This window comes from Anser brachyrhynchus (genome assembly GCF_964034855.1).
Source record: "Anser brachyrhynchus genome assembly, chromosome: 7".
NCBI lineage: Eukaryota > Metazoa > Chordata > Aves > Anseriformes > Anatidae > Anser > Anser brachyrhynchus.
In genome coordinates, this window is record NC_137701.1 from 12,100,514 (window position 1) to 12,113,504 (window position 12,991).

At 40.8% G+C, this 12,991-nt stretch overlaps 1 protein-coding gene across 6 annotated transcripts in view; it reads left to right on the forward strand.

The window, feature by feature from the left end:
- TRAF3IP1 (TRAF3 interacting protein 1) overlaps positions 1 to 12,991 on the forward strand; it is a 45,452-nt gene extending 32,461 nt beyond the window's left edge. For 3 of the 6 annotated variants that reach the window (XM_080601066.1, XM_080601068.1, XM_080601067.1), the window contains 2 exons: positions 9,788 to 10,011; positions 12,580 to 12,991. In XM_080601066.1, the coding sequence (XP_080457192.1) occupies positions 9,788 to 10,011; positions 12,580 to 12,745 (390 nt within the window). In that variant the 3' untranslated portion in view covers positions 12,746 to 12,991. Of the gene's footprint in view, positions 1 to 1,125; positions 1,206 to 9,787; positions 10,012 to 12,579 lie in introns of those variants that run through there. The other 3 variants (XR_013953992.1, XM_080601069.1, XM_080601070.1) reach the window with 3 other exon arrangements.

Genomic DNA, 12,991 nt, shown 5'->3' on the forward strand with positions numbered 1-12,991 from the left:
ATTGTCTTTTTTTTACCAACCATATTCTTTTTCTGGGGGGAATGATCCATGATTTGGCATGCTGCAGTTTGATAAGATGCCATGACTCAGACCTCAGGAGTTAAACTTTTCACAGTGCTGAGTATCAAGCTCTTTCAAATAGTTCTCCGAGATCAGTAGTGACTTTTTGAAGCCTTGACCGCTTCACTGCCTCTTTTCACTTTATCAAATATAGTTATTTGTCAATGAGTAAAATGCACAGCTGGAAAAAAAAAAAAGTCCCTGAGGGACTAAAACTGGGGTAGACAGTAGGCTGTTTAAAAATATATTTTTATCTAGAACTTGTATGACTTCATAATTGCTTCTAGCAATCTGCAGCAGAAGTGACACAGCCATACCTTTTTAGGGTTGCAGTTTTGGGAGGCTAAAATCAACAGTTCTCTTAGCATATGGGAGTGTCTCTATCTTTCTTGTTTAGTGATGGTAGGTTGTGCTGTCACACAGACCAGCCTTTTTCATGCCATCCCCAACACTGAGAAAAACAGGGAGGTAGATCAGAGCTGTGGGAAGTATCTTCCTATCTGAAGTTTGAGGCTGTCTGAGATCCAGGCCTGCCCGGCTGATTAAAAAAAAAATCCCTTTCTTGCAAGATCTGAGATTAAAGAAGAAAATTAATTATTTCTAAACACCTTTGGTTCTCCCAGTCATAATCCATTATGAATGGATACAGCTTTGTCTAAGTTGCTGAATTATGTACCATTTATTATAAACATGCAGCTTATATTGCCTATGTACTGGTCATTTAAGTGCTATTGGCTATTTCTAATGAATGTCTGATGTGAAAACTTGCCTGCTGAGTAAGTTCTGTCTTTATATAGCTGTTTGGAGAAAAGAAGGGTTTAAAGGTGATATTGCTGTGTTTATGCAGTAGCTCTAAAGCTCATTACTGGAGTGTATGTTGAGCTGGCACTTGTGAGAACACGAGATACAGCTGTTCCTGTTCCTGGTTATATAACTAGGTGGTGCTGTTCAATCACCAATCTCCAGACTAAGTTTTGGGACGGCAATAGTAGTTGATTTCATGATTTTTCCTGCCACTACAGAATTGTACTGAAGGCTGTATTGTTCTGTATTGTGTCCTGTCAGGTTGAGCACTGGACCTAGAAAGGGACAATGGGGAGGATTTACAAAACCTCATGGATTTCATGCTCGGGAAGCTTCCTCTGGTGATTGTACTAAACTTTTTTCTCTTTTTTCCCTTTTTTTATTAACTAAAATGACTCACTGTTAACCCCTTAGATTTTTTTAAATGCACGTGGACAATTGTGTCCACGTACAATCATTGTTTAGTCCCATTGCCTAGTTTCAGTCTCTAAACATTCATTCAGTCCTTGTTTGTCTTTTGTTGCATTTTTTGAAGCACTGATCTGTGTTAGCAGCATTGATAATGGGCGACTAATTCTGGAAAAAAAAAACTGCTGACTTCCTGGTCTATCACGTGCAACATACAGCACTAAGCTCCTGGAATATTATCTGATCTCATATCCAAGCAGCTGGCTGCTGCTGCGTTAGGTTTCTTTGCTGCTACTGCTTTTCAAATTATGTCGAGAAGTTGTCGTGATCGAGAGAGGAGAAGCATAGTTTTCCTGACAGCAGAGGGAAAATCAGTGCACAAGGTGATTAAAAATGCTCAGAGCTGGTGCCTGGGACTTGACAGATATAGCTCAGAAAACATGAGCTGGAGAGAATACTGAGTTCTGGGGATTTATTTTGGAGGATAGAGATGCTGTGATGCAGGAGAAAGTAAATGTAAAAAAAATACATTTCCAACGTGCTGTTGTCTCTAGGAGTCTTTCAGGGGCCAGATATGCAGTGTGTAGCAGGTAGGGGTCTGGCACGCTTATGCGTGACCTAGACGTTCCTGAGATCCCAAGAAGACAGCGACAGGAGTTATTCCTGTAAGAGTGCAGACCAGCGGTTTTGAGAAGGATAGTTACTGGTCTGTGGAATCTCTTCGGGGAGAGGCAGCAAAAGTAATTAAAAAGAAAGAAGAGTTTCAAGTGGTTTATTCCTGCCAAGTGCTCCAGGCAGGCAAGTGGAACCAAGTGCCGTTAAGTTGCTGGGACTGTGAGAATGGGTCAGCGAACTCTGGCCAGCGTGTTGTGTTAAATAGCCGTATGTTCTGTGCCAGGTCTAGCTCTGCAGTCTGCTGGGAACAGTATCAGTCTGAGATTTGACCATTTCTCCCCAGACTGTCAGCTCTTTTATTTAATTTGTTTTCCATCAAACTCTCCAGAAGAAATATCTTCTACATCAGTATGCAACAGTATTCCAAAATGTATTATGCATGGAAGAGTAAAATGTGATTCTACTTCTGCATTTTGGAGTAAGGTAACTAAATTCCAGTGAAAATTAGAAAGAATACTTGCTTTGGGAAATTATAGCTGAAGGTTATCCTCGTGTCTGTCAGTAAGAATGTTTATCTTCCACAGTTTTGTTAAACTATTCAATACATATAGAATAAATGAAATATTTTTCCAGTTATATTCATTAGTCTTTAAAACCTTGTTTTTCTGCCAGTTGAGAAAATGAAGGGAGAAAAGGATATATCTGTATTCTGAGCACTGGATCCTTTAGCTGGTGCTTTATAAAGTCCAGTATTCAGCAATCAACTCATCAGTGGATCTACCTGATTTATTGTGGATTAGTCAATTAGAAATTAGGTGAAGCTGCTGAATTGATACTTAATCAAAATGTAGTGCTCATGGACTCTTGGGCATGTTTCACACCTTTGCTTCTAACTGCTGATTGCAGAAGAGAATTTATTTGTGTTAAAAACATTCATTTGAAACCTTCGTTGTGCTGAGTTTCCCAAACATACGTTTGCTTTTTAAGAAGTTTTAATAAAGAAAGTGAAGAGGGAGAAAAAAAAAGAAAAAAAAAAAAAAAAGAGGGGGACTTTCATCACATAGATTTTGCATGTGCAGAAACTTAAAATAATATACACGATTTTCAGGTCAAACAAAGAGGTCATTCTGGAAATACACAAGATTTTTGCTGCCTTGATTAGCTGTGTTCAGCCTAACAAATTCCTAAAAAGAATTCCTAAATGTATTTGTTTAGAATGTAATCCTCTTATGTTAAACAGAGAAAGAAACAGATGGTACCTTTTGTATTCCACTTCATTTATTTGATGTGTGGAAAATATAGGCAGGTTATTAAATAGTTTAAGCAAGTGGGCATCACAGAATTCCCATCTTTACACTACCAAATGCAGTTCATAGGCTTCAGAAAAGAAGCAGCTTTGAGGTTTGTGCTGGGAACAAGTGATATTAAAATAGCTTAGCACCTGGACAATATTAACCTTAATTACAGATGTTGTAAATTAAGTAGATTCTTCTAAGATTAGAACAAACAGAATCATTGCTGATTCCGTTTGTTTAAAGTTCTTCAGGACATTGATTTTTACATTAATCCATCAGCTGGGCAGCGTTGTGCGTCTCCTTCAGTCAACGCAATTAGCAGTGTGACATGTTAACCATATGTATTCATGTGTCCCACCATTTCGGTGTTTTGAAGGGGTTCACCGTTGAAGACCACAGCTTCTTAGCATCCTGCCAGTTTATATGTCATGAGAAATGCCGACAGGGGAATTTAATTGGAATTACATGCAGAAGGGCTTTCACCGTTGTCTGACAGCCGTGATGATGTGATGTTCACACAGTGATAGAAACAAAGGTGCCGTGAGAAATTTTTGGTGAAAGCATGCAGTTCCTCAAAAATAAGAGCTCTACCCAGCAGTCTAGTTATGGACAGGCATCGTAGGAGCTTGAATTGGATGAGTTTATGCTTGAGTGTCCTTGTTATAGAAGTAACAACTCTCAGAAAAGAAATGTGGCCCTCAAGTAATTGTGTTACAAGCTGTGAACGCAGGAATGGGATTTTTGTCACTCCTGTGATATTCTTTGTGTCATGGCTCCTTTGCTGTGGCCTTTGCACACAAAAACACAAATGTTCTCTCCTGTGGATATAATATAAATACAACATGAGACAGCAGATGGATATGTTAAACAGAAAGTTATGTACAAAAGTGCAGCAAGGCAGCTGTGGTTTCCATCCCCAGGAAAGGATGCAGCGTATCAGTGGTGTAGTAATAGCGTGGTGTAGGAGACAGTGCGGGCGATTTTTGTGTATTTCAAGAAGCTTATCAACTGATCTGGCTAGGATATTCTCCTGGGGCATAGACTGGTGTGGAAGCAGTTGGTTTACACAAGGAGCATGAGGACTGCAAATTCCTTCTGGACAGGAAACGGGCTGCTGTTTCAAGAGAAAAGGAGGTCGTGGACCCACAGTTTCAGCAGTGTAGGAAGAAAAGGAAAGTGGGGCAGGACTGGCACCCAATATGCCATTACAGTTGAGTTAATACTATCTGCTCTCATTAATTACTGCTAGAGTTGTCCCATGGTGTGTGTGCATGGTCAGGCTCACAGGATTCTGCTTAGCATGCTGAATATTGCACCCAATACGTGAGGTTTTATTCTCCACAGCACAGAGTTAACGGGAAAGAAGGCAAGCTGGCTCAGGGGGCTGAGGTGGGATGTTTACCTAGGTCTGAAAATTCCAGCTCTTTTTTAGAGGTGTCAAATGTGAACTAAAGGGTGTGTGTGTGTGGAATCCCCAGCTCCCTGCCCTAAAAAGAGCAACCCTTTTTTTTTTTTTTTTTGTCTTTTGGTGTCTTCCAAGTGTGAAAGAGGTCAGCCTAACTCTGGTGAGTCTAGCAGCAAAGAACATCATGTCTCTGCCTTGGCCTGCTACTGAACTCAGTACCTGGCATAAGCAGAAAAAGCATCCTGTTCATTTGAAGTGATTTAACATTACCGTTTTCCCCTCTGTTTCTGTGAAAGAGTTTCTTATGGTGATCCCTAGTGGATAGTTACAATCTACTTAAAATGCAGACTCTGTAAAAACCAGGAAAAGAAAACACCCTTTATGATCAAAAAATATTTTGTACAATAAAAAAGCCCACGTTGTTGTTTTTGCATTGAATGTATCAAAATTACTTGTCCAAAATGAAGTTTCTGTCCTGTCCTAGCCATAGAAAGAGCTAGGAGGGAAATGGTACTGCTCAATAAAACTATGATTACTTGGGTCTGTTTCCATAATGGGACATAACACAATAGTTAAAAGGGGCTGTAGAAACTATTAGCTGTTTGATGGATGTTTGCTCTAATTTGTTTCATATTTAAAAACTGTTAATTTTAAAAGTGGAAACAAAGAAGAAGCTATATAAAAGCAATCAAATCCTGTTTCTAGAAATGAACTTTCAAAAACACTGGGGGGAAAAAATCATGCCACCTCTTTAACTTAGTAGACATTAGACATTTCAAATGCCCTCAACAGTATGGATATTGGAAATGGATGTCTTGTGAATGATCCTTTTTATGGAGCTGTGCACACTATAATATTTATACTAATTGCTTTAGTGAGGGTAAATTAAACACAGGTAAATTCTGGTGGTTTCTGGAACCCTGTTGATAATTTCCCCTGTATTGATTAAAAAGAAAATTTCTGCTTTTTAATTTCTTAGGTCCCTGCATTTGAGTCCACGTTGTGTTCTGTTCGGATTGAGGTAATGGGAAAGGCAGACTTTTTCCCAGGAATCCAAAATAAACATTTATCTTGGTGCCTTATGAAAAACACGAAGGAAAGGAAGCGTGTTGGGCCTACAGAAGTGATACAGTCTTTTATATGAGGATAATTTATTGATTCTTGGGCTTTTGTGAAAGGAGAGTTCATTGAGGTGTATGACCTAATTAAATAGACTGGAACAATTCTGATTCTGGCATTTTTCTTAAAAATGAATATATCCTGTTACATGTTTGTGCAGAATGAGCAAAGGTGGCATTCAGGACTCTTACCACCCACGTTGCTTGTTGTAATAAACCATCTGCCATAATTCTTAGTAATTTAAGAGTGACCCATGCAGACTTTAACCCATAGCTGTACCTATGAAACTGAGAACAGACAGTTTGGTGGTTGTATTTTTTTTTTTTCCTTAGTTGCTTATAATCAGCAATAGCTGGTGAAGCTTGAGTACCTCTCTGTGATAATAATTCTGTGCCCTGAGCTCAGCTTTCTGTGGACTGCAGGAAATGTAATGTGGCATCTTGGAGTGGAAGTGTGAGCGGAAAGAAAGAAAGGATTGATTGTTATTTTTTAACTCAAGGAAGGACTGTGCCTTCAGGTGTTGGGAAATCTGTCTTGGGAGCTTGAAATTTAAGTGCTTCTCTTTTAAAGAAGGATACACTAAAAAGCTCATATGCTCTTATACCACTTGTATCGCGCAGTTTTGTGTTTTGAAGACACTGAGCTTCTAACAGCCCTGTTGATGTACATTTTAAAGTCTGATTAGTATTTAATAGATTTGTAATGTTTTTATATTTCATTACTTGAAATTACTTTAGATGGGATAATATTTTTTTCTTTTTATATTGGTTTTGAAGAATTGAACTACATAAAATGTACTGAAGTTACAGGGACACTAAAATTATTTTTAAATATTTTCTAATACACTTTAAGGGCATCTTCATGATTAATGGAAAATATTCCACTGTATTTTATTTCCACTTGAGCTTTTAGATCAGCTGTGTATTTTAGTATGGAATATTTCAAATTGTTAGCTGGATCCATGCTTAAAAATATACGATTCTGCTTTGCTCATTTACTAAATTGTGGGATCTTCATTCATTTTTTATTTTTCACTTTCATACCACGTTTGCTGGAGTTGAGAGGTGTGGCTGCTTGGAGTGTGTAGGCATCAGGGAGGTCATGCAGCTCTAAAAAAATGTAAAACATTGAACTTGGAAAATAAAACACGAAGAATACTTCATTTTTACCACACACACACACACACACACACACAGATGTATCCTTGGATAATGGACTGACTGAGTTTTCTTGCTTTTGAGATAATTGTATTTGAAACAAATTCCTTACCTCCTGGCTATGGATTTTTACAATGCAGGCAGAAGAAAGTGGTGGTGGTTTGGTGCACTTAGGAGGAAAAGTAAGGCAGCAGGACTTTTTCCTGTGAAGCTGTTGATTACGATACAGCCTTGCTCCATTATTGAACTGAAGGTGATTTTGCTTATAGATAACCTCCCAGTTACATGTGGAAACTCTGGTACCATGGATTAAGCCTCGTATATGGCTTCGGTGGAGCACAGCACGCAGCAAGAACTTGCCTGGAATAAAACAAGATAGGATAGAGAGCATAGGATCTGATGTGCTGTGACATATGAACAGATCTGCACTGTCTTTATGAGGTCCAGCAAGTTAGCAGGGAGAAAAATACCTCTGGAAAAGAAACTTTTGTCAACCTCGGATAGATGCTGAGCCGTAGAAAATGGCTGGCATGCAGGACTGTGTCCTGTGACTGGTGCCTTCAGGGACACCTGGGCAAAAGCTCTCTTCTCTGGGGAGCTGCAGAGCCTACAGGGAAAGAAACCCAACGAAGTTGATGGGGATGCCATTGGCCGTGGTGCTCCAAGGTTTGCCAAGGAGGAGACCCAGGGGAGAATATCTTCTCGAGCCTGAGCAGCTGTGCTCTGAACACGGGTGCTCACCAGCTCTCGGGGGATGAAATGGGTCAAAAAGCAGTGCTTTCATCTTTGCGTTGTAAAGGATAGCAAACACATGGATGCCTCCAGAAAGTATCTGAATAAAGTGTTTTATGTGATGTAGCATAATGAAACACCTGCTTCTGTGACAGAGGTACAAGTCGAGTGAGAAGGAATTAAGATGAGTGTTATTTTTAACAGTTTGGCCAGCACTCATGAATTGACTTAGGAAGCGAAGGTCACGAGTTCACCAGCATTTGTCACTTCAGCCCAGTTGCTAATTAAACAACTTTAACGTTATAAAATCACAGTAAACTCAGAAGTCCCACAGTTTTCATGTGCCGTGTGTGTGGTAAAACACAAGCATCAGACGCAAGTAAATCTCAGCCTTCAAATCTTTAGAAGTATTTTTCTAAAATATATATATCTGAGTTCATCAGTAAGCCAAGGGCTGCTGAAATGTGCTTGGCAGTAGTCCCTGCTGCCTCCAAACACAGCTGAACAAACAGCCCACAGCTCGCACAGGAAGACAGGCCAATTGGGTAGGAGGGCAGGAGGGGACAGCGTGGTAGATATTGTGTCCCTGCAAGGGAGCAGCACGCTGCCACCCCTGTGTTTATATAGCCGCGAGGACCTCTGCTTCGTAACGGGTTGATCCTGTGGTTGGGGTGGTAAAGAAAGACTTTTCTCATTTTCCGGCATGCATTAAATGACTGAAATTACTTTAAATAAACTTTACTTAAAGCTTTGCGTGTCTAAAAGAAAAACTCGGTTTGGGAATTTAGACATTTAGGGCTCTGGGAAAGAAAGAGAAATTTGGCTGTTTTTCTTGTAGGGTGAAAAACAGTGGACTTTTCTTCCATGGTGATTGTTGTTTTCAGGGAGGGCTTTCCTGGAATAAAGTGTTTGTAATGACAAAGTGTTTGTAATGTGGCATCATTTTGCTCTTTTTAGGGCATCATTTTGCTCTTCGTGACTGCCGTTTTAGCACGCGCTTTCCCTGTATTTAACTTGCAGTGAGGCTTCAGAGACTGACCACAGAGAGTCCGCTGGCTGCGCACGAGGGAAGCGTGCACAAGACCAAATTATTTTTGAGTAGTGCAGTTTGTTGAGGCCACATCTGCAGCCGGCATGACTTTACAAACACTGTTAACAGAACTACAAGGAAGGGAATAACCACCATCTATTTCAGCTGTGCAGCACGCGGTGCTATTATTAGGACCAGCATTAGGAGCTGGAACTCCAGATACAGCCGGTGGAAAGAGAGAAGCATGCTGAAGGGAGTGATTTGGAGAACTAAACTATGAGCTGCAAGGTGGCTGTACTCTTGAGCATCCAGTACACCTCCCAAAACACTGCCTTGAGCAGGTCCAGCGAATGTTTGTGGTGCAGTACCCTGTCATCGTGAGCAGGGACGCTTCTGCTTCTCCAAAAACACTGCCTTTCAGAAGTCATGATCATTGTCCTCTGGAGTTGAACGTGAACTTTTTTTGGTGTGGTTGTGTTGTGACTTGTGGTAGTGTTGAGTGAACATCAATCCACGAAGGTCTTGTGCTGGGCAGCCCCCCGGCGTGCAGGGGGAGGATGGATGGATGGACGGATGGATGGATGGACGGACAGATGGATGTGTGATTTACAGAGAGAAGTTGTTGGCAGCCAGTGGCAGCAGCAGATCACTAACGTGTTGTTCAGCATTACGTGTATGTTGAGAGATTCTGTGTAATGATGCCGCGGTAAGCCCCAGAAGCTTGCCTTTTAACATAGAAATATGTTGAGTTGAAGGTATTCAGTCAAACATGACCGAATGAGAAGGAGGTCTCCCCCAACACCGCCCTCCCCACTGCTCTGGGAAAGATCATGTTGAGAACATCAGTGAGGTCATTTATGGGATCAAATACTAATTTTAATTTTGTGTGCTTTCTGACCCGAAAGCAATTTAATATTGCTGATGTTATTGCAGAGTTTTGTAGCAGCTCTTCCTAGCAGCGAGACTTGGATATGGTAGACTTTCTGCTCATCTGTTTCTAGACTATTGCTTCATTTCTTCCCTTTCATTGCAAACTGTCATAAAAATTTCTCCAGATACTTCAGTTAGTGGTCTCTAAAGCCTTCATCATTCGATACTTTGTGTACAACAAACGTTTTTCCTAATTTTGATGCTTTCCTCCGTATTCATTCCTTTTTGTTAGGAGAAGCCTTTTGTATCAGAAGCAGCTAGGAAGAAAGAGAGAGACCTGGTAGCCAAAGAAATCGAGAAGTTTCAGGTCTCTATTCAGACACTGTGCCGGAGTGCCCTTACACTTGGCAGGATCATGGATTACATTCAGGAAGACATGGATGCCATGAAGAACGAGCTGCAGATGTGGCGGCATGAGAACAGACAGCATGCAGAAGCTCTGCAGAAAGAGCAAAGGTCAGTGTGGTCAGGGAAAGTTTGATTTATCTCTCAAGACAGATGTCTGTTTCTAGGAGAAGGGAGAGTTTTACTTGCTTGTAAAAGCGAATTTGTCATCAGTCACTTTTGTGGTTTGGGGAATTTTTTTTTTTGCAGTCCAAATTGGTTTTTGAAGTGTTAAAGTCTGAAGGCCTTTTCAGCTCAATTTCACACGATGTACATGACAGCAGAGATGCAGACATTTATGTGAGATGAGAGGGCTTAATGTTTTGCTTTTTTTTCCTTCACGAATATTTAAGGAGCAACGGGGGGAATACTGTGGTAGACAAGCTGGGTTGTGAATTGGGACAAGCATCAGCTTCCCAAATCACAAACTGCTTTCTGTGTGCCATCGAAGACTGTATTCTGAAGTCGTGGTAATAACAGTGGTGATTGTCTGTGTATGGTCTAAAAACAACATCAGAAAGCAAGGAGAGGAAAGGTGGCATGCCTGATAGAGTCAAGGAGGTCAAGCCTAGAAAGAGTTTCTTGGCCTTACTTGCCTGACTGATATATCTTTTTATTCTCCTTGGAAACAGAACTACCATTCCAACTGTGTGTCCTCTGATCTTAAAAATGATCTTAGGTATTTATGATCAATTTTATCTTCTTGGATTCATAATGAGAGTAGATAAATTTGCTCTTCCCTGAATCGATATGCTTAATTCCTGTAGAAGCAAGTATGCCTCTGAATGGTATTCTTAGCTAAGCCCCATCTTGGTAAGTAGCAATGTGTTAAATGTTGGAAGTTTTACAGCTGCTGGCTTAGTCCATGGGCTGGGGTGGGAATTAGGGCTTTGGTTCACATATAAAGTGTAATGATGTTAATTCCTTGCACTTACATAGCACCTTCTATCCAGAAACCTTGGCAGAGTTTTAAACTGTGGTTGGCCTCCGAATGCACCACCTCTGCAAAGAGAAAGGAAATGGCATTTGACTTTATTTTTCTGTTGGAGAAACTGAGGCATCAACCCACTTCCCTTTGCCAGACAGCTCAAATCAGAGCTAGGGATAGGGAGCAAATCTTGCACAATTTTCCAAGCACATGCTCACTCAGTGGGTCCACTGTGGCCAAAGAAGTCATCTATGCTTCAGTTGGTTTCCCAGCATAGTTTCCAGGTGTGCTTAACTGGCTTTTTCTGCCCCCTAAGTTCCCTGGCAGATTGTACCTCGGACAAAGCTGTCACCTTCATATCGATGCCAAAGGAGAGGGAGGAAGGAACTGGCCCCTTGACTTTGTTTTCAGGTTGATGTTGACCCAAACTTTACGATGGACAGCTGTTTCATGCAGGGTAGCATCTCTTCAGCAGGGCCACTCAGTTCCATTTCACAAGCTAGGACTGCCGCAGCAAATTGCAGCACTTCATGAAGATCAGTATTAAATCCTAATCAGATCAGCGCAGTGCTATGGCATGTCAAATCCTTCATGAAGAATTACCCAGTATCAGACATGAAGAAGACAATGCTTCCCATATGCAGTGGAATTTGGATGCGTCTTTGTTTTTTTTTGCTTCTGTGAAAGACAATTGAAGGATTCCATTGGGGGAATGTTAGTGCAATTTCTAGTGATTTTTTCTGTGATTTATGCTGATGGTGTAGAAAGGAGGAGAAAACTAAATGATTATGAGATGCAGACTTTAGCTAATGAGTCCTTAAAGTGACTGGGTAATTCAGAATGACAGCGGGCTGGTTCAGTCCGTTGATTCCTAGGCTGTTAAGCATTCCTGTAGATCAGCTAAGCATCACAGAAAGGGGCACATTGCTTTTAAAGCCAAACAGCCCCATTCGCTTAAGATTTGTCATTGTGCTTGTGGTTTATTAGCATATAATTCCCTTTTATTATATTTCCTATTAGTGTAGGATTGCCTGCCCTTGTCAGCAGCTAGTGGTGGGTCAGTTTTCATGTACCTTGCCTGTTATCAGATGTTTACCTTCTGTAACTTGGTGCTGCTGGCAGCCACTGGTGTCTTGCTGCTGGCCTGCTGGTTTCTTGTAGGAAATAGCTGGTAGCAAGCCAGCAACCTCCCCAGCAGTTGAATTTGTTGCTCTGCAATGTGCTTCTCTCCTTTAAACTCTTGTGGCGAGGCCCGGAGGGATGGCTGTCACCACGTACACCATGGTAACAAACAGGGGCCCCAGTAAAAGGTGGGTGTTCCTGCTGTGTTCTGTCCTGCAGAGTCAAGCTCCTTTGTCCCTGGGCCAGGTGGTTGCAGCTCTTGGCTGGGTAAAATGAAAGCAGTGCTTGACACACGTGTAAGGTGGGGTGAAATAACTGCAAAGCACGGAGATTACAGCAGAAAAGCTACGTTACCAAGATGATACTGTTCACTTTGAATTGCGGGTGATCTTTCCTGAACAATATTCTTCTCTGTCCATGTTGTTAGCTTTGCCTTTGTGCTTCTTATTCTGAACTTTCGTTCAGGAAGGGTGGGCACAACTTGAATTTTTTGCAAACTTTCAAGTATTGAATGTACGTTCTTGGAGGCTTAAGTAACCTGAAGCAGCGTAATGTTTCCAATAACATTATGCTCTCTGTGTCTCTTTCAGCATCACAGACAGTGCTGTAGAACCACTAAAAGCTGAACTGGCTGAACTGGAACAGTTGATTAAAGACCAGCAAGACAAGATCTGTGCTGTAAAAGCTAATATTTTAAAAAACGAGGAAAAAATACGGAGGATGGTTCTCAGCATAAACTTGTCTTCAAGAAGGTGAAGAAGGAAAAAAAAACCAAACAAAAGCCTTGGGACTGACTGACATTCCTACCAAATAAAAAACAAAATAGTGGAGAAAAGTTAAGATACGCCCTGTTTAGATGTAAAATGGTTATGGACCAGAAGCCTAAAAATTATATAAAATCCCATTATTACATTTATCTTCAGATGTTGATATTATCCAGGATAAAATTATATTCTCTTGAATGCTCAAGTTGCAGAGTTATTAAAATAACTTGTTTATTTA